Consider the following 22,119-nt stretch of genomic DNA (forward strand, 5'->3'; position numbering starts at 1 on the left):
CAGGACAATTCTAAAATTAGGGGTGCTTTAAAAAGCCACCCTCAGACTTGAGAGGGCAGGGATCACTCTGTGGTCAGCCTTCCATTCTGAAGTTCTGTACCCAGGCTACACAGTTCCCTCAGCCGTGTGCCTGTCATCACTTTGAGAAGTGACTTACTTGCAGTCATTTGCTCAGTTACTGGGTACTTTGTTGAGCTCCTACTCTGTGCCAGGCGCTAGGGGTAGATCTGTGAGTAAGAGAACACAGTCCCTGCTCCCGGAGGCCACCAGAGTATTACGTGCTCCCTGCTCCCACAGGGAACAGAAGTGCAGCGCCCCCGGAGGAAGGTAAAGGCAGCCAGAAGAAAGGGGACGTTCTGGTTTTGTTTCGGTGTTTGGGCATCACGGCACCCACAGGGCCAAGAAGAGAGAGTAATCAGGAAGCAGCTGTGAATGGTCCAGCCACTTAATACACGGTAGGCTTAGGACCGTGGGTGGGGAATCTGGCAAGGGACAGGGTGGAGAAGGACCTTAAGGACAGCTGGAGGGCGACAAACTGTCAGTGAGATTATTCAGGGGTTGAAGTCTGGCTACAAGCCTAGAAAACTGGGTAACACATGAGTCACAAGGACAGTCTTAAGTCTTCGTTTTAGCACATGGCCATCACTTTTCTGTCTCATTTCCTCAGCTTTTTAATACTTTTTATTTATTGATTTTTGAAAGAGAGAGAGCGCGCTTGAGAGCGCAAGCACATGTGCACGAGCGAGCTGGGGAAGGGGCAGAGGGGGAGAGAGAGAGAATCTTAAGCAGGCTCCACACCCAGCATGGAGCCCTCCTCAGGGCTCGATCTCACAACCTGAGGCAAAATCAAGAGTTGGATGCTTAACCAATGGAGTCAACCTAGGCATCCTTAATAAAGGCACTTCTAAATGTCAATTTCCCCCCAAAGGCTATGGCAGTATTCTGCAAAAGTTGAATGATGAAACTAATTAAGTTTGAATTAAAACAATACTTTAGGGGCTCCTGGGTGGCTTAGTTGGTTGGGAATCTGACTTCGGCTCAGGTCATGATCTCACAGTTTATGAGTTTGAGCCCCGCATTGGGCTCTGTGCTGACAGCTCAGAGCCTGGAGCCTACTTTGGATTCTGTGTCTCCTTCTCTCTCTGTCTCTGCCCTGCTCTCACGTGCATGTTCTCTCTCAAAAAATAAACATTAAAAAAAATACCCCCCCCCATAATACCTTAAAGTAATTCTGTAAGGCTTGAGGGCTTCTGGCCATGCCAAATAAAGTTAAGGAGACAGAACCTCAAACTCTCAAGACCGTTCAGATAGAACGAAGAGGTTACTGCAGAAACTAACTCTTCTTCTTATCTAGTTTTTCTCTGGAGTTCTAGAAGCCATGCCCACTGGAAGAGAGGCACTCCCTGGGCCCCACCTGGGCTCTGCTGACGTCCTTCCTGGTTCAACCTCTTTGGCATAGCTGCCACACTAATGGGGACAGTCATGCCACTGACCCTTCCCTAAACTGCATGTGAACCTGAACTCGGATTAAGGGCTGCAATCTTCCCATGCCGCTCTGGACAACTGATGAGTCAGCAGTGTACAAATGATCTCTTTTGCTTTGGTTTAATTCTTTAAGACGCTGCCCCCAAGGTGGCATGTTTACAAAAACATATGAAGTGTTTTCTCAGAAGCTTCTTCATCAGAGTCTCACAATTCCGGGAGGTAGAGGAAGCAAGTATTTCCATTTATCCCAATATAACAGACTTCAGTCTGCATGAGTATTAATGAAAGTGAACTTTTTTTCTACCTATACATTGACTGTTAGTCTTTCTTTCTTTGTGAGCCGCTAGCGATCATTTTGCTATAGTCATAGGACACTCCGATCCCCAGAGGGTGTGATGTGTCCAATAATGTTAAGGGAGGGAAGATAATGGTGCTTGGTAGGGTACTGCTACCAAGACTCTTGATTCCAGATTCCTGACCATTTACAGTAACCAATGACACATGGCAGAGGGCAGGGGGCATGGAGAGGATCCAAATTTTTTTTTCCTTCAAACATTTACAAATAGATAGAGAAGTCAAATAGCTTAAAATCATTTCACAATAGCTATGGTCTGTAACCAAAGGGAAATAGTAAAAAAAAAAAAAAGAAAAAGAAAAAGAAAAGAACAAAGCCATTTCCATTTCTATTTCTTGAGGGGGGGGCCGGGGGGGGAATCACTACAAGGAAGAGTTCATTATCATCTGGATGTTTGCATATTCACACTGTCCTGTGAATACTGAGCTGGGTCCAAAGCTGACCAAGCATGGCTGATATTCACAGGAACCCGCCTGGAGGCTTAGGAAGGCCTGGCTATTCACTGAAGCAGATCAGGCAAGCTTTCTCTCCAACTCAAAACCTGGACTAGACTTCCTGGCTGCCTTCCCCACCCTCAATCAGAAGCAGAATCTCTCTGTAACTACTTCTTCTTCTTCTTTTTCTTAAATATTCGTATTTCTTTAAAAAAATTTTTTTAATGTTTTATTTTGTTGTATTTTTGAGAGAGAGACAGACAGAGTGCAAACAAGGGAGGGGCACAGAGAGATGGAGACACAGAATCTGAACCACGTTCCAGGCTCCGAGCTGTCAGCACAGAGCCCGACGTGGGGTTCGAACTTACAAACCGTGAGATAATGACCTGAGCCAAAGTCGGACGCTTCACTGACTGAGCCGCTCAGTGCCCCTCTCTGTAACTTCTAAAGATAAAAGGGTTACTGACATGACCATCACCCAGCACACTGCTAATACCACTTGTTTAAAAAACCATCATGAGCAAATTTCTTTCAGAGTTTGGGTTAAACTGAAAATGATCTCATCTAATATACTTGCTTTTATTACATATTGAGAATGATGTAATTCATTGACAGTTACCCTTGTCTTGGCTGCGTGGAGCTCAAATTTTCCTCTTCCTTCTTTTAATACTTGTTTTGCTTTTCATTTATACTAATAGATTCAGGTCCTGCTGGATACTGTGATTTAAAAACAAGCTGCTACAAATCTTTTTGCAATGTAGTTGAGGTTTAACTAGTGTTTATCTTCTACCATCAAATACAAAATTGTTGCGTGAACAAAACAATCATTTCACTACATCCCTGAGGCCGGTGAGGGATGAGGAGAAACAGGAATTCTGAGTTTGCAACCCCCTTCCATGGGTGTCTGGTTAGATCATGAAGATGATTTATAAATTTCCCAAAGAGGAAAAGAAAAATAAGTTGCATTTCCAATTCAAATAATTAAAGGGACTAAAAGCCAAAAACTTAAGAGAAAATCGTACAGCCAATCCGTTTGCTGTTTTCTATTCTGGGTCCGCCGGGAGAGGAAGCTAATGACAAGGGAAGTGATAGATTTGCCATATGTGAGATCCATCTAGGAAAAATAACTTCAGTAGGTCAGGAATGGATATAAAAGACTGTATTCACTTTGTCTAAAATGAATTGGTTCATACCTACAACAGGGAAACATGATCCCAGGAGAAGAGCTGCTTCTTTATCATATGCAAATTCTGATGGCTCCTGTGCCCTCTAACTAAACCAAGAGTAACCCTGTTGTCCATGTCCCCACATAGGACAAAACGCTTTACGTTTTTCTGACACAAGACTGAGGTCCCAACTTTGCCCCCAAGACTGCCATGTTCCAACCTCCATGCCTGCGGACACACCCCCGGCCACGCCACACCCCCCGGCCACGCACGGTACTCACATTAAGCTCGGGCGGTGCCACTGAGTGGTCCGGTTGTTGTGGTTGACGTAATAGGTACGACCTAGGTTGTCCACCTTCTCTTCCCAGCCGGGCGGCAGGGGAGGCGGGGGGAGCTCCTCCTGGTGCTGAGAGGCCGAGTCACTGGAGTCCACGACCTCCCAGCCGTGCTGCGGGACAAAAGCAAAGTTAGACCGTTGAGGTGGGGCCTTCAGATGTAGGAAAAACCAGTCTCGGTGGGCTCTGGGTCCTTCTTCCCTGCTCCTTCGCGCCCTGGCTTTTTCAGTGGCTTTGTGTGCCACGTGTGAAGAAGTTCCCAAAAAGGGCAAAAAAATGTTTTAAAACTTCGATTCTGGTAGAGCCTTAAAAAAACATTCTGGGCAATGACCAGCTAACTGCTGCCTTCTATTGGGACGGTGCTGTACAGACCAGCCCGGCTTTGGACGCGTCCAGTGTGTTGTGTTAAGTCACACTGGCCTCTTTTCATGTTCGTGTTTGTGACTTCGACCTGAAGGCCGCCAGGGTCGCACAAAGCCATGCCAGCGACGCGGGTCATGTTACAGCTGTTGTCTCTTCAACACCCCCGCAAGGTAAAAGGGCGCTGCACGTGTGTTCGTTCTAACGAAGACCACGGCACGAGGGGCCAGCAGGCCGGGCCCTGTTGCTCCCCAGGGGGGACGGCACTGAGGTGCACTCTGCAAAGCAGGCGAGGCTCCCATTCCGCATCGAGTAGGATCACAATAGAAGTTTCCGGAAGCTGCTTTCCACTTGGGCGCTCCCCACTTGCGGCCATAAACAGGCTTCATGGTACCAGGGTTAAGGCTTACGTTTTTGCAACACATATTTTAGGCATTAAGTATTCTTTCCTAACATCCCCTAGTAAAGTCGCTGGAAAATTGAGTAATTCACTGGTTAGTGCAGTTGGAGAGCTAGAAGAGTGTAAAAAATTCCTTGGATCTGAGATAAAAATCTGTCGATGTGCTTATGAAACCTTAACATGCATACATCCCCCTCCACCCACTTCACCTCCGCCCCGCGCAGAGGGATGAAAACACCCAAGTGAAACACTGCCCGGAAATACGACCACTTAGCCCGCGGAGGGTTCCGATAACTTGCCCATAACACATAACTTGCGTATCACGGTATATGCAACAGCTGCAAACAGATGTGGAAATCAGCCACAGAGGGGCCTGGGTTAATGGACATTTGCAGAACAATGTGAGAATCTCATAAAAAAGCAGTGTCAGGAGCGTGCACTAAGAAGGTACATCGAGGCTCACGAAGTAGGTATGTGATCAAGGAGTTTAAAGGCAGCTACATCAGGAGGGGGGAAAAAAAAGAAAATTCCTTTGGTCAGTTACTTCCAAAACGGCATTTCTAGAGGAGAGCTTTCCTAACGCATCACCTGGGGGGCCTGATGCATAAGAAAACTTGGAAAAGATTTTCTAAATCAGTTCATCCACTATGAAGCAATTCCAAGCGCGATGAGGAGGTTAACAACAAGAAAACGAGATATGTGAGCAGAATTTCACATCGGGGTGGGGCTATGAATGAAATATGGCTACAGCATTTTATAAGGGGAACCCTCTTCAATTATGGGTGCTGCAACATAAAATGAGAAGTTTATCTTTATTTTTTTAACCAAACCCAAACACATCAGTAGATGATCACAGATGCATGAACACAGGAAAGTGTTTTCAGAGTTAAGCTTTATCCACTTCTGAGTCCTTAAATTACAAAGCCTTAAAATATTAATATGATCCTGGGCAAGGGAAACAGACCGCGGCCTGCAGTTCTGCAACTTACCTCCATGTCATCCCTCTGCTCACTGTTTTCTTCATCTTGACCTCCATTTTTTGGCATATAGGCCATTTTCAACCGCAAAAATCCCTTAACTCGAGATTTATGACTGCGTAATGGAAGAGAAATGGTTATAAAGGATACGACTTGGTTACATCTTTCACATCTACGAAGACTTTTACAAAAGATGCAAAGGCAAAAAGAAGCTGACATCTTCCTCAGGGAAAACCAATGACCAAAGCATGAAGGACACAGGCAGCCCAGAGCCTCACCTTCTTGGTCTAAGGAGAAAATCCTTGAATGTATAGGGTCGCTCCATGGTCGGATCTTCGGTCTATAGGAAGAAAAAATGAGTTTCAAATCTCCTGATAGTCTCAAATGTTAGATACACCAAACTGGATTACAGACCACACACGTTCATGTTCTAGAACATGGGAAGGGTGAAAACGGATGGGGTCTTCCCCTGGTACTAGAGGAGGCATTATTTTAGAGGCCATGACACTTTATCTACCCAAGATCCACTAGATGTCACTATCAACACCCATTTTTAGGAGCCAACCCCAGCGTTAGACAAATGACAAAATTATAGTCGTCACTGCCAAGTGTAATTTCTAACGATAGGGTGCAGGCCTCAATCTCAGTGCTGATTCATCTCAGAGAACCAGTGGTCACTGGTGCCTTCCTGCTCCCTGTGATCCAAGAAACCTGAAAGTGGAGTTAACAGGAATACATGTCTGCGAAGGCCATTTTACTTTATTTTTAACATGAAAATCTCATGTCATCAGCCTACGATAACTGAAAGATTATTTCCTCCCTGGAGACCATTGCAGGGAGCACCATCAATCAGCCTCTTGCTGGTGCTCACTCCACGAAACCAGGAGTGTAACTGTGCTATTTTTTAAAAAGAAATCAGTACTCGTTTTACGGTGCAAAGTGAGTTGGTCAGTGCAAGTAGAAAGTTGGAAAGATGGTACTATTTCATTAATTTTTAAATATGGTACGTAGTAAAAACCTCAAATATCCAGGCTCTTTAGTTCAAAACAATGTAAAACCACAGCACTATGCTTACCCGATGTACTGTACTGGAGGGTCGGGTATGTGCATGTATGCAGTGGTATCTGAAACATCACAGATTTTAGGTCTTCCCCTGCTTTAAACATCTGTCCTGGTGCACATCGCATCCAGTCCTGGCCAGCAGATCCTTCTGCTAAACGGCTCCGGCTCCAAACGGCCATGGCCGGCTCCACCTTGAACCCAGGTGTGAGGTCCCAGGTCCCCATTTCTCAGACACTGCATCGTCCTACCTACCACCATGAGCCTGCCCCTACCGCCCTCTATCACAGTATCCTGGCTTCTCTTGCCCCTTCGCACTATCTGAGATTATCTTGTTCACTTATTTATTTACTAATTTGTCATCCATCACTTCTAGAATTAAGCTCATGAGGTGAGAAACTTGGATTTGCTCACCATTAAATTCTTGGTGCCAAGAGCACTGACTGGCACCGAGCAGGCACTTGTACAAGCAGCTGTACAATCTGTCTCATCTACTGTAGATGTGTGGGTACAACATGGCGCCTTCCCTCAGAGTTACGAGGATGTATCTCAGGGGCCATGGTATCAACCAAGAACTTGAACCCAAGACAGAACTAATTCACTGACATGCGGAGATCACATTTCACGAGACGTGGGATGGAGGGCAGAGATGGATTCTCACTTGGGGATCAATGTCATTTGGGGATATGTGATTCAATCCAAGATGAATAGGCACATTTGGACAGGTAGGGAATCGGGAGGAAGGGCAGTTCAAACTGAGGAATTCGGCACGGGCAAAACCGTGGGACCTTAGCAAGCACGAGGAGTCAAAGCAGAAAGCGCAAGAGACAGTGAACAGAGGAAACCACAGAGCCTAGAAGACTTCTTTGATAATGAACCCACCCACACATTACATGGTTTAAAAGACAAACAGCACACAGATCGAGGCGGACCTCCTAGGTCTGAGTCTCGGCTTCCTTACCAACACAGCTGTGTGGCCAGGGGCAAGTCCCTTACACCTCTGCGCCTCAGTGTCCTCATCTAAAAAGTGGGGCCATCACGAGGTCTTACAGGGTTGTTGTGGAGATTAAACCAATCAGCTGAGTTGGTATACGTGACTGGGGTACTTATCAAACGTTGGCCATTACCATCATCAGCTGATTCTACATTTTCCCATCACCTGTATGAAGGAGTGCTGCCGGCTCAATGTCCTCTGATAAAAGGCAGGGCATGAAAAAATGAAACTTCACCTTCGTGGAAGTTCTCGCATGTGAACAACATGGTGGCCTTGTAGACAGGGGCAGGATTCTTCTCGGCATTACCCAGGGTCCTGTCTGCTCCTGTTTGCTGGGACAAAGCCCTCTGGAGACTCCCAGGGCAGCACCGGGAGCCGGGCATCCTAAACAGGCTGATGCTAACAGCATGACTAGCCAAAGCGACACTGCTGTCTCCTGTTCTGGGGGTGCTGAACACCCCAAAGAAGATCTTTTGGAGAAACAGCACTTCCATGTCACAAAGACAAACTGCAGTCACCATGACATACAGTGAGACAAACGGCTTTGTGACGAATGGAAGCAAACAGCCTTACCAGGACCCTAGCCTCAAAACCTGCGTGCAACCGCCAAGAGCACCCAAGCCTTAGACCAAGCTCCCTTCAGCCGCCCGCCCAGGTCCCTGACCACATCACTCATCAGCGTGGGAGACCCACAGTCTGGTCCAGCCTTGCCGCCAGCCTACTGCGTCACCCAGCAAGTCACCTCCCTGTCTTGGCTCGGATGTCCTCATCTGCAAAATGCAGGGAGTGGACAATGGCCTCCGAAGCCGCTCTAAGTTCTGGGACGGTGAACTCTACACACACACACGAGCTGGAGCCACTACCCTGCTACCAGCCATATGTATAAAAGGGGCACTTATCATCTGAGTTACCTTCAAGTGCAGCGAAGGCACCAAAGACGATACCACTTCCCTGAAAAATGCTTTGCTCTAGAGAAACGAAAATTCAAAAGATACCTTGATTGCCTTGAGCAGCACTTGACTAAAATAGGAGAAACCATGTTTTTTGAATAGCTCCCTGTAGCCCAGTGGGTTTCCTGTGGATACGGAGATGGTGTGGCTGAACAGGGTGGGCGGGCTCGGGGCTCAAAGGGCAGGGGGGACAGCTGGAGGAAGAGTCGGGAAACATTTCAGAGGCGTAACAGGCAGACAGCTGCCAGAAATCGTCCCTGTGTTGTTACCACAAGTCTCGTAGCCGTCTGGCCTCTAGAGGATTAGTAAAGGCGAGCCGTAAAACTTGAAGTCCTAAAACTTGAACCTGAAGGTCATGAACTGCTAAACAATGACTCACTGGCTTTAACAAACAGATGCAAAAATGGCAGCTCAAGAAAAATCAGCAAGAAGAATGGAGTGACAGCTAAGTCTCCTGCTGGTGTCCCCCTGCCCTGTACAGGACAAAGGGCGGCTCTGTCTCAGCCGGAGGACTGATGTCAGGCAGGTAGGCCAACCACGACCTTCCTCAATCACAGGGTCTCGCCTCCTGCACAGGCCTCCAGCGGGCCCCAGTCCACCAGGCACACACAGGTCACCGCAGTTGTCTGCGCCTCTGCTGAGCGGTGCAGCTGAGATGTGGCCTCACTGAGCTGGATGGAAACCTGGGGTCATCTGTGCACATGCCCTCCCTTTACAGGTGACAACACAGAGACCCGGGAAGGATGACTAACTCGTTAAGGTTGTCAGGGCGACCAGCCTGTCTCCCACATCCCAGTCAACAATTCTGAAGGGTTCTTTTAAAGCCTGACCTTTGGAGACTTCTATGAATATGGATTTATGTTTTAAAAATTTTTTTAATGTTTATTTATTTTTGAGAGACAGAGAGAGAGAGAGAGAGAGCGTGCGAGCAGGGGAGGGACAGAGAGAGAGTCACAGAATTCAAAGCAGGGTCCAGGCTCTGAGCTGTCAGCACAGAGCCCGACGTGGGGCTCGAACCCATGAACTGTGAGAGCATGACCTGAAGTCGGACGCTTAACCGCCTGAGCCACTCAGGCGCCCTGGATTTATGTTTTCTTAATTCTCACATCTGCATACATGGCGGGACCACCAACCTTCCGTACTCTCTCTGCTTCCTTCCTTCCCTCACTCCTATTCTCAAAAATAAAGAAGGACAAGAAATATTAAAAGTGAGTGGCAAATCTGGGATGAGAGCAGAGGAAACAGAGGGCCCTGCCATTCTGACCCCCCAGGTCCTTTTTCCTTCATGGCATCGGGAGAAGGGACTCTGGGGGTCAAGGATGAAAGCGCATCCCAAGTCTAAACTGCCTCGCTTTCCTCTGGAAGTACTTGAGGGGTATGAAGCAGAGGAATCCAGCATCAGGACGGGGAAAAGAAGTCTGTTTTCTTTCACATTACTACTCCTGACTCTTTCCTGTGGAGGGGACAGTGATGGAGCGGACAGTGGCTTCCTCTGGCCACTGAGGTGGTGACTCCGGTGCACAGGGCGCCTGGCCCCGCACAACCCTCCCTGCCCCGACTCTGTTCCAAGGCCTCCTTCATTTGTCAACACTGGTGCAACTCCAGCTCAGCCCCTCGCCACAGCCCCCGGCAGGACCCGCACGTGCCAGATCCGAGATGCCAAGGTGCCTGTCATTTGCAGGTGCTCCTAAACAAGTCGGCTGAGAGGGCGGGTTGCTCTGACCCCCCAGCCTTCCTGGGGTCAGTGCATTTACAGCAGCAGGGGAGGACAAGGTACGGAAGCCACTCCTGAGATCCCAAAAGTGCGGTTTGACAGGATAAACACCAACATCCATTGGCAACGGACCCAATATGCCTCTAGAATTTCAGCAAGGCAAGATGGGCCTTCAACAAACATCAATTTCTGGGTCTAAAATATTTATTTTTCAAACATACACAAAACAGGATTTAAATGATCAAAAATAATTTCTTAATCACGAGAGATGACATCAAGTTTAGTTCTGCCGTCTTGGATCTTCTCCATGAAGCTCCTGATTTAGAAAAGAGCTTCGTTCAAATTAAAGCAACTTCTTAGACCATAATTAAGAGGTTTTTTTTTTAAAGGAGTAAAGATTCATGATATCTTGTGGCAATAAGAGAAAGCCTCACTTTTGTTAAAGATGCCTTAAAATAGGGGTACCTGGTTGGCTCAAAGGGTTAAGCTTCTAACTTGGGCTCACGTCATGATCTTGTGGTTTGTAGGTTCGAGGCCTGCGTTGGGCTCCGAGCTGTCAGCACACAGCTGGAGCCTATTTCGGATCCTGGGTCTCCCTCTCTAGTTCTCTGCCCCTCCCCCACTCACATGCTCACTCTCAAAAATAAATATTAAAAAATTAAAATAAAATAAGACACCTTAAATAAATGGGTATTTGTGTGTGATAATTGTCTCTATACATGAGAGAGACATACCAACATGGAGATACACAGTATTAGGTATTTTGCTAGTACAGATTTAAAAAATAAACACTTCTCTTTAATTTCTAGGATTTTAAACAGCTGGGCTTTTTCCTATAACCTAAATTAAATGTTTTTGGTATTTCAGATGCATAGAGCCAGAAAGAAACAGCCTCAGGTATGGGGAGAAGACTGATCACTAACTAAACCTGCTGGGGGTTTAGGCATCCCTATCTGAGGAAAAGGGAATCCGGAATCACACCTTACTTTTTCCCCAAGCCAGGGCACACTGTGTCACCTTCACATGTGCCTCCCAATACAGTGGCATCGGCCACATGTGGCTTTTTCTATTTTAATTCATTAACATGAAAAAAATTCTCAATTCAGCTCCTTAGTCACATCAGTCACAGCTCAAATGCTCAACTACCGTGTAGCTACCTTAATGGGTAAAAACGCCAGGCTACATGAGGAAAAAGCGGTTTCACCGGATTCTTCCTCAGAGAATAGAATCCTATCCATCAGCAAATAGCTGCTAAGGATACAATCTCCGTCAGCTAACGGGGCCACATAAAATTAATAATCAAATATGCAATCAGATTACCTTCAACCTTGAAAGGGCTAGCATGGGTCAGTGATGGCAAATTCACCACTACATCACTGTCTCCATTATCTTCTCTCGTTACTGATGAAAGTTTCCCTATTTAATCTAGAATTTGGTGGTTTTGACAGACATCAACTCTCCAAGGCCATATGAAATCTGCCTGACAATGGTCACGGAGCTATCAAGAAAAGAGCAACCATTACTGACTCCAGAAAATACATTCAAACGCTGACGTCCACTTCTCACACCCACGCTTGTTGTTCTACAAAATAAAACAACACTGTGCAATTTTCCCACAAGTGCTCTACATGTACAACCGAACACATGAGAGCACCCCAAATCCTGAGCCCAAGGGCCGCGACCACTCAGAATATGCTAGCTGGCTTCCACCACCACTGAGAAGGTGGAGAATGCGCAGACATCCCTCTCCTTTGACTTCCTCTGCGGTCCCGGACTGCAAGCTGGGCTCCCCAAAGCTTGTCCGTCCGAAGTATGAAGACTGCTGCCCTCCAGTACCAGTTAATCCCGGGGCGGGTGCAAAACCGGGAGGCCGCACCGCTCACCTGGCTCAGGTCACACACAGGTTCGCAGTGCCCTCCAGGCACTCACTGTCTACTTTCTTTCATCGGCTGGTTTCTTTTCCAGCCTCCAGCCCTGGCACTGGCTCGTCCTTTGAAAGCTCACTCTTGCCTCCACCCAAACCCAAGGCTAATCTATTCCCTCTACTGAGGAGCACTGTTCTATTCTGAGCAGTCCCCTCAACCTTTCAAAACCAATTTGCACTCAATCGCTCAAATGAGGGGTTGTTGGAGCAGGGTTGTTTAAAACATTCCACTTACACCGCTTGGGGAGTGCTAGCACCTCATCTGCCTTGACCGAGATGTGGTTTTTATGCTGGGGACAAGCGTGGCTAGGGATACCCAGAACGGGCCAACCAACACTGCTTGCAAATGTGGGTGTAGAGCTTCAACCCGAAGGGCATAAACAGAAGGTCAACTGATGCAGAAACACGTGAAGAGTGTTTCCTTGCAAACGTGGAGGCTTCCACACCCTCCCCACGGGACTCGGAGAGGACAACCAGGTTGGCGAAGCACCTGGGAGCTTCAGGGGTTTAGATAGCAACAAAAATGCTTTCATGACATCACTTTTGCTTCTGATCTTTGGGAAGGGAACATGCTTGAAAAGCTTTCTTCCTCAATAGCTCCCCTGAGTCGGTAAGAATAAATTGCTTGCTATCACATCCTTCACAACACCTCTTCAGAGCTTCCTGGGTAAGACCGTCTTTCTTGGTATTTAACACACGGTAATAGCCACCATTTCAACACAGCAGTAGACTTGCACTTGGAGGTTTAACTCACTTTTGTTTATAGACTGTTGACACTATTTGCTCAAAGTATTAAAAGAACTTAACAAGTAGGGGGGGCCTGGGTGGCTCAGTCGGTTAAGCCTCCGACTTCAGCTTAGGTCATGATCTCTCGGTTCATGGGTTTGAGCCCCATGTCGGGCTCTGTGCTGACAGCTTAGAGCCTGGAGCCTGCTTCCGATTCTATGTCTCTCCCTCTCTCTCTCTCTCTCTCTGCCCCTCCCCTACTCGCATTCTTGTCTCTCTCTCAAAAATAAACATTTAAAAAAAATTAACAAAATGGCCTTGGAAGGGAGAAACATTTGACTTATCCTCTCTTAGAGACCATTTTAGTCACTTCATGCTGCCCTGCGGAAGGAGGAGCAGGAGGGTGGCGACGGAACAATCTGGAAAACTGAAGCTGAAATACGAGCCAAACCGCCTTCCCCCAAGGCCTCCAGGTCCTGTCTCCCCAGTTTACCTACGGTGTGTCTGGAGCATGACACCGTTAGCCTCAGTCATCAGTCACACCCTCAGAACTGTTCTGCTACTCGTCCGAGCAGAGGGGAACGGCAGCAACATGACCCAGGCTACCTGGGTGCCATCTCTAAGGCTGCGGTGGGGGTTTCCAGCTGACAAGGTCGCTCGGATCCAGCAGCGTCTTGGCTCGGGTCTCCCCGCTGCCTGAGAAGAGCCACACACCCCGATCCGGGAAGCATCAGCTTCTCTGGCTGCAGCCCAGGGGAAAGAGTGTGTGTGCTTCTAGACAAAGGCACCAAGTGTCTGCGTGGACCCAAAGGGTGGATTTGCAAGTAAAAACATCCCAGGGACAAGGCGGAGGGCCGGCCAGAGAAAGGGAGCCGTTTTCGGTGATGTGACAAAGGAAGCTTGGAAGAGAAAGAGGCTGGTGACACAGCCAGGCATGCTTGGTGACTCAGGTACACCCGATTTTTCAAGTTCGCTCCCATCCCCCTGCAGGAACCACTTTCTAGAAAGGGCCAGTGCCAGCGTACACACCCTTCATTTCAGCCGGCTCCACTGCCTTGAGGAAACACTGCTCTGAAATACCCCCAAACGGAAACAACGGGAAAGCGCTGCTCATGGCGTGCACCGTAACGCGGGTGACGGTCCTTACCGGGAGATGATTAAGGGGTATGTCCACCTGTCCCAGGAAGTCGTCTCGTGTCTGTTGAGAAGAGAACAAAGAGTTAGTTAATGTCCCCAGGTGTCCACTAAGTGTCAGCACTCTTTAAAATATTTCATATGTTTCTTTAACATAATGTTTCTGTGGGAGATGAAAGGCACAGCCTGCAGTCCAACAGCATTGCACGGCGATGACACACGGCAGCTACACTTCCAAGCACTGCATGAGGTACAGGGAATTCACCGTGTCGCAGACCTAAAACTAATGTAGCGTTGTGCGCCAACTACGCTTCAATTAAAAAAAAAATGTTTCTTTATAAAGAGAAAGGTCCGGGGCCTGACACTGGAGTGTGGTGTCAGCGCAGACGTGTGGAAGGCAGATGGCCCTCACGAGTGGCAGACAGCCATCACCTTGGGGACGGGTGAGCCCGGGGCCTTGTCCACCAGGGCTTCAGCTGCCTGCACCTCTGAGGGTGTCCCTTACCCTCCAGAATGGAGACAAATCATCGCTTGGGACTGGGGAGCCTGTGATCAGTACGGGAAGGGACACTCGGGACCACAGAGGGTCTGGGGGCCCAGCTGGCCCAGTTTACAGAGAAGACAGGAGTGACATGTTGGGAACATTTTAACAAATATTTAAGTGCTATAAAAAACTTCTGGAGAACTGAGTCCAGGAAAAGAATAATTGCCTAGTTATTAATAAATCTTACAAATTACTTCTCATTAAAAAATGGCCTCAAACTTTCAATCTTATAAGTACATTACTTTGGAATCCAAGTTCAAGGGTTAGTTTGCTGGGTAACTTCTGGACACACCGTACTTCTTCCTGTCTCTGTCCTACCGCACAGCGTTCATCCTTCTGATGTGAGACCTGGATGAAAAAGACCTTCCCCTTTCAGACCTGGGGGCTCCTAATTCAGGTTCAGGGGACACTGGCCTGGACCCCAGGGCGTCCAACAGGTCTTGCTGACACTGTGTCCCGTAAGGGTGTTCGTGCCCTGGTTTGGGACAGTTAGGTGACCCTGGGGTAGAAGTCTGACACCCTCTAATAAACACATGCAGTTTCTTCTACCATATTCAAAATGCCTAAAAGCTGGAAAGTTCTTTAGGGGTAATGCGACCTGTCCCACTGCTGGCCTGAGGAAAGGCGCAAGAGAGAATCCAGACCTCCTAATCCCAAGTCCCGGGCTCTTGTTTTCACTCCTTGCTGGCTTATCGAGGAATTTTCTACTTTACAGAGTCTACTTTTTAAAAAAATTTTTTAAATGTTTATTTATCCTTGAGAAAGAGAGAGAGGGAGCCCGAACAGGGGAGCGGCAGACAGAGACACACACACACAGAATCCAAAGCAGGCTCCAGGCTCTGAGCTGTCAGCACAGAGCTGGATGTGGGCTTGAACCCACAAACCAAGAGAGCATGACCTGAGGCAAAGTTGGATGCTCAGCTCACCAAGCCCCCAGGCGCCCCAGAAACTTCTTTTTTTTTTATGTTTTATTTATTTTTGATAGAGAAAGAGACAGAGCATGAGAGGGGGAGGGTCAGAAAGAAGGAGACACAGAACCGGAAGCAGGCTCCAGGCTCTGAGCTAGCCGTCAGCACAGAGCCCGACGCGGGGCTCGAACCCTCGATTGTGAGATCTGACCTGAGCCGAAGTCGGAGGCTTAACTGACTGAGCCACCCAGGCACCCCCAGAAACTACTTCTTAAATGTATTGGAAAACTTCTCTTCTTCCATTTGAAAAGAATCAGTTGGTAAACATGAATAAGATTTACTGAAATGATTGGCTCCAAGCTCAGGATTTCCTTTTAGGTCATTAAAAAAAAATCTGATTCACTACAAAGCTTTCTGTTTCCTCTAGATGATGCGTGAAGGACACCAAAAAAATCAGTTACCACGGATCAGGTGTACGTGAAGCAGGAGACTGGCCCCAGTCCTCATGACGGGATTCTCCTGTGTTATCTTTGCTACATTGGCTGCAGCTCAGCATGGAGAAACCACATCGAACACAATGGGTGCCAATTAATACTGTGGATCTTAAGAACAGCAGCCATCAGTGGAAGGTCCAGAAAGGGCAGACATCTTTGGTGCCCAAAGAAATGGGGAGATGTTCTCAGGGTTGTAAACCGGTCAAGGACATGCAGCTTTGCCCAGGAACCTGCACTAAGAGCTATCGTAGCGAGGAAGGTGCTAGTATGATGTCCATTTTACAGATGGGGAACCTAGAGACTCAAGGGGTGTGTGACCCCCCAGGGTTCGTATCTGGTCAAGTTGCTTTCAGAGTCCGGGCTCTAAATGAATACCCCGTCCTGCATCTCACTAACAGGCAGGAGCTGTGCGCCAGCCCTGTGCCTCTCACTGGGATACTGGCTCAATACAGTGTGGATGGGACGAGATTCCGATGACAGCGGTTTAAGGGGACTGGGTGGGGTGCTATTAAAATGCCCACTCGGGGCGCTCTCTCAGACAATACCTCCTGTTCAGACTCCATGGCTTCCCTCCATCAGAGCAGGTGACAGAACCCTGGGGCCCTCACTGTCAAAGTCAGCGGCTTGTGGGTACCTTCCCAGGCTTCCTCACTTGATTAAATACACAATTTCTAAACTAGCCAAAGGTGAAGCAACTTCACGAACAGAGCAAACAGGGGGCTCTTTCTGGTTGACATTGAGGGTGACTGTGATAAGACCACGTTTTAAATAAAACAGGGATCAAGCATGAACAGCACACGGTATAGGGAGACTGGCTTAAACAAATGGTTCACCAGTCAATGGAACGTGACCGAGGTTTCCAAACCATCCCGTGTTGCCAGAACTGTAGAAACTTCAGGGTATGTAAAACACACCTCCGGATCCACAGAAAGGATCTAGCAGGGGATCGGAGAGCCCCCCGGGGGCCTTTATGCCTGAGAAGCAGGAACGTCTCAAGGAACCTGGCTGCACCGTGTGGCAGGGTCCCAGCCACGGGCCCCGGACATAATGTCTGAGGCCACCACAACATCCTGACATTGCTGATGCCACAAGGTGACATCTTACAGCAATGGTGTGAAAATACAAGAATCAAGTCAATTTTTAATAATTTCTATTACACAATTATTTCCATCAAGCCTCATGTTGGTGATGTGAGCCTTTGCAAACCAAACTGGTTTCAGCTCATGGTGGCGTTTCTAGTGCTTGTTTGTTAAGTGGTAAACGCTGTCAGTTTGAACCTTAATTACCTGTACTACTATTCCAAGGCTGAAAACGTGCAGGTGAGTAACACAACTATAAATGCTCCCTTCTGACAAGCCACTAAATATTTTCCAATGTAATGACAAAGCAAAATGGAGCCCTGAAATGTGTCATAGAAGGTGAAGCAAAAAATCTATATTCCATTATTAGAAAAGGAAAAGACACACACCTGACGCTGTGTTAGAGCCTGCTCTCTAAATGATGACTGACTACAGTACACTGAAGACTGCCCCTCCTCCCTTTAAAATAACTAGTCCCATTTAAACTTTAATTTTTTTTAATGTTTTATTTATTTTTGAGAGAGAGAGACAGCATGAGCAGGGGAGGGTCAGAGAGAGAGAAACAGAATCCGAAGACAGGCTCCAGGCTCTGAGCTGTGACGCGGGGCTCGAACCCATGAACTGTGAGATAATGACCTCATCCAAAGCCAATGCTCAACTGACTGAGCCACCCAGGCACCCACCCCCCCATTTAAACTTTTATTTAAAAATGTTTTTTAAAAATATCCATATACTTTTGAGAGAGAAAGCACAAGTCGGGGAGAACAGAGCGAGGGGGAGACACAGAATTCGAAGCAGGCTCCAAGCTCTGAGCTGTCAGCACAGTGCATGATGTGAGGCTCGAACCCATGAACTGTGAGATCATGACTTGAGCTAAAGTCAGATGCTTAACTGACCGAGCCCCCCAGGCGCCCCTAACTGTACCCATTTAAGTAAGAAGGAAAAGGACCAACATGTGCCACGGCCATGGCCAGGCATGCCATTGCCAGGTGTGAATGCCACCAGAACCTCAAGCCCAGGGACCAAGATGACAGCTCTGGTGAAACCCTACAGTGGCCCTTGGGCATTTCTCAAGGTCCTCATGTGGGGGCTGGGCCACAGCTGCCAGCGCTCAAGTGGACCCCAGTCTTTGTGGTCCTCACAAAATAAATGAGACTCGATTTGTCAAAGACCCATCCATTTAAGAAACAACAGAGAAGGCTGCTCGTTAGGACTGTCCGTGAAGGATGGAATGTGCAGAGGCCATTGTGAGACCAGGGCTAGGACTCTGTGCCTGTCACATCGAAGTGGGAGGGAGAACAGAGACTGCCTGGTGAGAAAGCACCAGAAGCAGCAAGTAAGGCATGCGCACAGGTATGGCGGGGTCATGAAGGCTCATCAGGAAAGGTGTATGGGGAAGGACTTAGCCCCTGAAAAGTAAAGTGACCCACACACACCACTGGACATCTGGAGCACGACACTGATTTTTTTTTTTTTAATATTTATTTTTGAGAGAAAGAGAGACAGAGAGCAAGCTGGGGAGGGGCAGAGAGAGAGGGAGACACAGAATCCAAAGCAGGCTCCAGGGTCTGAGCTGTCAGCACAGAGCCCGACGCGGGGCTCAAACTCCCGAAACTTGAGATCATGATCTGAGTTGAAGTGGGATACTTAACCAACTGAGCTCCCCAGGCGCCCCAGGGCAGCCATTTTTAAACATGAATTGCAACCCTCCTGGCAGCTCACAGGAAGCATTTTTTAAAACTTAAATATAATAAGGGGCACCTGGGGGGCTCCATTGATTAACCGTCTGATTCTTGATTTCGGCTCTGTCATGATCCCAGGGTTGTGAGATTGAGCCTCACGTCAGGCCCTGCACTTGGCACAGAGCCTGCTCAGGATTCTCGCTCTCTCTGCTCCTCCCCCACACTCACACACATTCTCTCTCTCAAAAAAAAATTAAATGAGATAGAAAATATTAGTGCCTCGCAAGAAATGAACATATGGTTTCAAGAAAACGGTTTGTGTTAACACACATGTAGGAACGTGTACTGAGCTGTGATCTGAAATGAATTTTTGTGTGCTGCCATCCCAAGTTTCAAAGCCACTCAACCACATTAAGTGGAAACCATCCAGTACTACAACTGCCTGGGGTTTTATCCTAGAGATTATTAAGTAGTGACTTCCAGGAAGATTATATTTAGAATTTCTCAAGACAAATGGAAGAGACGCTTTGAGGAATTAGAATATAAGTACAGAAAAAGAATTTAAGAGTCAAGATAGAGCACGACCAGCTCTGTGTCCATCACAAGGGAAGGCGAACCTCATAACTCTAAGTCAGAAACAAAGAAACGAAACAAAACCATTTGCTTTCCCACTAAACCATGAAATGCGACTTCCCCGTCCGCTGCTTCCTTCCAAAGCACGTGGCCTGTACTCCGGCACCGGGACCGAGTCAAAGGGGGAAACAGGTTCTATTTTTAGAGTGACTTGGGAAGTGCGCACTCAGAAGGAGCTAAATAATGAATGGCTCAAGAGCCTTTCACAGAAGCTCTTAGACAAAATGTCATAAATAACCCAAGTCCTCAACAGTCAGTGACTGGAGAGTAACCTGAAGGTGAATTTGCATTTAGATACAGGTGCTGTCTCCTTCCTCACTAGAGCCCACAAGGACAGTTCGGCTGGGGCTCCCGAAGACGGAGGGAGTCTGGCCTCCACCAGCACCGCACGCTGCATAATCCAACGTGCCGCCACCCGCTGCCCTCTGGCTTTCAAGGTGAATGGCTTCCAAATATGTCACTGAAGTTACCTTCATTAAACAGTCAAGTGGCATTCTACTAAAAATAAGAAGCTGCAACAATGAAGTGCTCTCTGAATGCACATGCGCTGGCCAAAACTCACTTGGTGGCACCCAGACATAAGGGCAAACAAAACGTGATTCTTGTTCATAAAGACACACACCACATTCACACTGCCCGCCCCCCTGTCATTGAGTTTTCTGAGCTGAGGGACAAGGCCTCCCATTCACTAAAACAGGGCAAGGTGTGTCCGGGAGACGCTGGCTCTTGTTTACAACAACAAACAAGGACTCCCGTGTCAACAAGATGTCAGAGCAAGCCCTCGGGACCTTGACGGGCTCCTGTAAAATCACACTGAGGCAGCAGGCAGAATTTCATCATGATGGATGACTGTGCGGTCACGAGGAGTACTTCTTTCAAAGGACACTTTGCGCAGAGCTCAGAACGTGAACCAGAAGGGGTAAACAGAGGAAGCACCGCTGGGCTGGCAAAGCCGATGAGGGCCCGTGAAGACTAGCGTGGCTTCGATCCAGGAGCGGAAAGGAGCAGTACACAGCGAGCCGGGACAAGGCGCTCGCATGCCGGCTCAGGGAGTCCCGCAGCAGAGGGGACCCAGGCATCACGGCAGGGGAGGAGGTGTGCCCAGTGTCCCCTCTTTCCTCCGCGGTCGGATGTGGCCCAAGAACATTCAGTCCCCTTCCTGGGTGTACCCCAGGGCCCGGGTCAAAGGAGGGCCGCGGAAATCACAACTTGCTCGTAGTACAAGCACTTGAGAATCTGAATTTAGGGTCCAATCGACTCTAGGGGTGTGAACGCTGGGGAAGGACTCTGGGGACCAGACACACAAAATGGGACGTTATAAGAGGTTCAGAGAAGAACGTGTCCCTGGTTCCTGGGGAGAGGCACTAACCAGCCTCGTGCAACAGAATGCGAGGCACCTACAGAATCTGAAAAGTTCTAAGAGTCATGGTTAAAAGTACAAAACGGGTGAAATTAATTCTAATACTTTTAGTTGACCTCATACCTCCAAAATGTCATCTCAACGTATAAAGGACAGAAAGATGATTACTGAAGTGTTTCATGTTCTTCTATTCACAAGGTCTCTGAAATAGGTGCGCATCCTGGCCTGTAGCACCCTGCAGTGTGGACCACCCACGTTCCCGGCGCTCAGCACCCACAGGCGCCCAGTGTTGGTGCAGCTCCGCTGGGCAGGCGGCACACACCCTGCTTTGCTGCCATGTATCAGGGGTGTGGACAAGATGCCGCAGGACCACCACAGATGGAGGGACTCAGTCTGCCAAGGGTCAAGGACAGGGACACCTGCACAAAGGGACTTGAGCCGGGTCACCAAGTAGGAGTTTGCTGGGGGGACTGTTCAGGGTGGCAAGGGAAGGGGGTGCAGCCGGAGGCGCCGGGCTAATGCTGCGGAGGAGGGCACGTGCACAGGGAGACACTGTGCAGGGAACAACTGGCAGGGACTGCATTTTAGAGAGGTCCCCAGGTAGCAGGAAGAAGTGACTGGAAGGGGAGACACGGAGGAGAGAGCACTCAGGGCTGTCCAGAGGCGGCGCAAGGGCCTGGACCACGCGGGTTAGAGGAAGGCTCGGTGTTAGTTCAGAAGCGCACTGTGCCTGGACTCCCCTGGTCACTGGGGAATGAGGGACCGGGCAAGGTCACGTATGCCACGTCCTTACTGCCGGGCCCCTCAGGAGCACCTGGAAGCCAGTGTTAGCATGGACAGAGCAGACATTGACTTGGTAGTGACACAAAGCAAACGCGCAAGATGGTGGAGGGAAAGGACGGGGGGCGGGGCGTGGGAGGAGCTGTGACCAGGCCGATGCCCTATCTTGGGCAGGGGGCCGCCTGCCGGGTGCAGGGTCATTACCTGCACCGTGTGTCACCATGAGGCTCATCTCCTCTCTGTTCCCATTTGCAAAGAGAAGTCGTCTGCTTCACCCCCCCCCCCAAGCCTAGAGACACACGCCTAGGAGAACGACCATCACCCACAATCCTCTACTCTCCCGGCGAAGGAAGAGGCCACAGCCCGTCACCCCCTACATGGTCTGGGGCACAGCCTGTGTCATGACTGCCCCTCACACCTGCTTCGAAGCTGCCCAGCCGCACGAGTGACCCTGACAGTTTCTTATAAGGGGACTGGTTTTTTGTAAATAACGCAAACGTAGAGAAGCCTTAGGTATTATGGTCATTTCTGGTAAAAGTTCTTTGCTGAACTAAAAATTTTTAATGACTATAGTCTGCTAAAAATAAGGTAAACATTCACATATATGCTACTTACTACAAAGCAAA

General features: G+C 48.4%; 1 protein-coding gene across 9 annotated transcripts in view; it reads right to left on the bottom strand.

Annotated features, from left to right (window-relative positions):
* Positions 1 to 22,119, bottom strand: part of NEDD4L (NEDD4 like E3 ubiquitin protein ligase) — a 334,157-nt gene that overhangs the window by 68,587 nt on the left and 243,451 nt on the right. For all 9 annotated transcript variants that reach the window (XM_029921933.1, XM_029921939.1, XM_029921938.1 and 6 more), the window contains 4 exons: positions 14,027 to 14,077; positions 5,791 to 5,852; positions 5,525 to 5,627; positions 3,722 to 3,888 (listed from right to left, as the gene is read on the bottom strand). In XM_029921933.1, the coding sequence (XP_029777793.1) occupies positions 3,722 to 3,888; positions 5,525 to 5,627; positions 5,791 to 5,852; positions 14,027 to 14,077 (383 nt within the window). The remainder of the gene's footprint in view (positions 1 to 3,721; positions 3,889 to 5,524; positions 5,628 to 5,790; positions 5,853 to 14,026; positions 14,078 to 22,119) is intronic.

The sequence above is a fragment of the Suricata suricatta genome, chromosome 14, assembly GCF_006229205.1.
Source record: "Suricata suricatta isolate VVHF042 chromosome 14, meerkat_22Aug2017_6uvM2_HiC, whole genome shotgun sequence".
Classification (NCBI taxonomy): Eukaryota; Metazoa; Chordata; class Mammalia; order Carnivora; family Herpestidae; genus Suricata; species Suricata suricatta.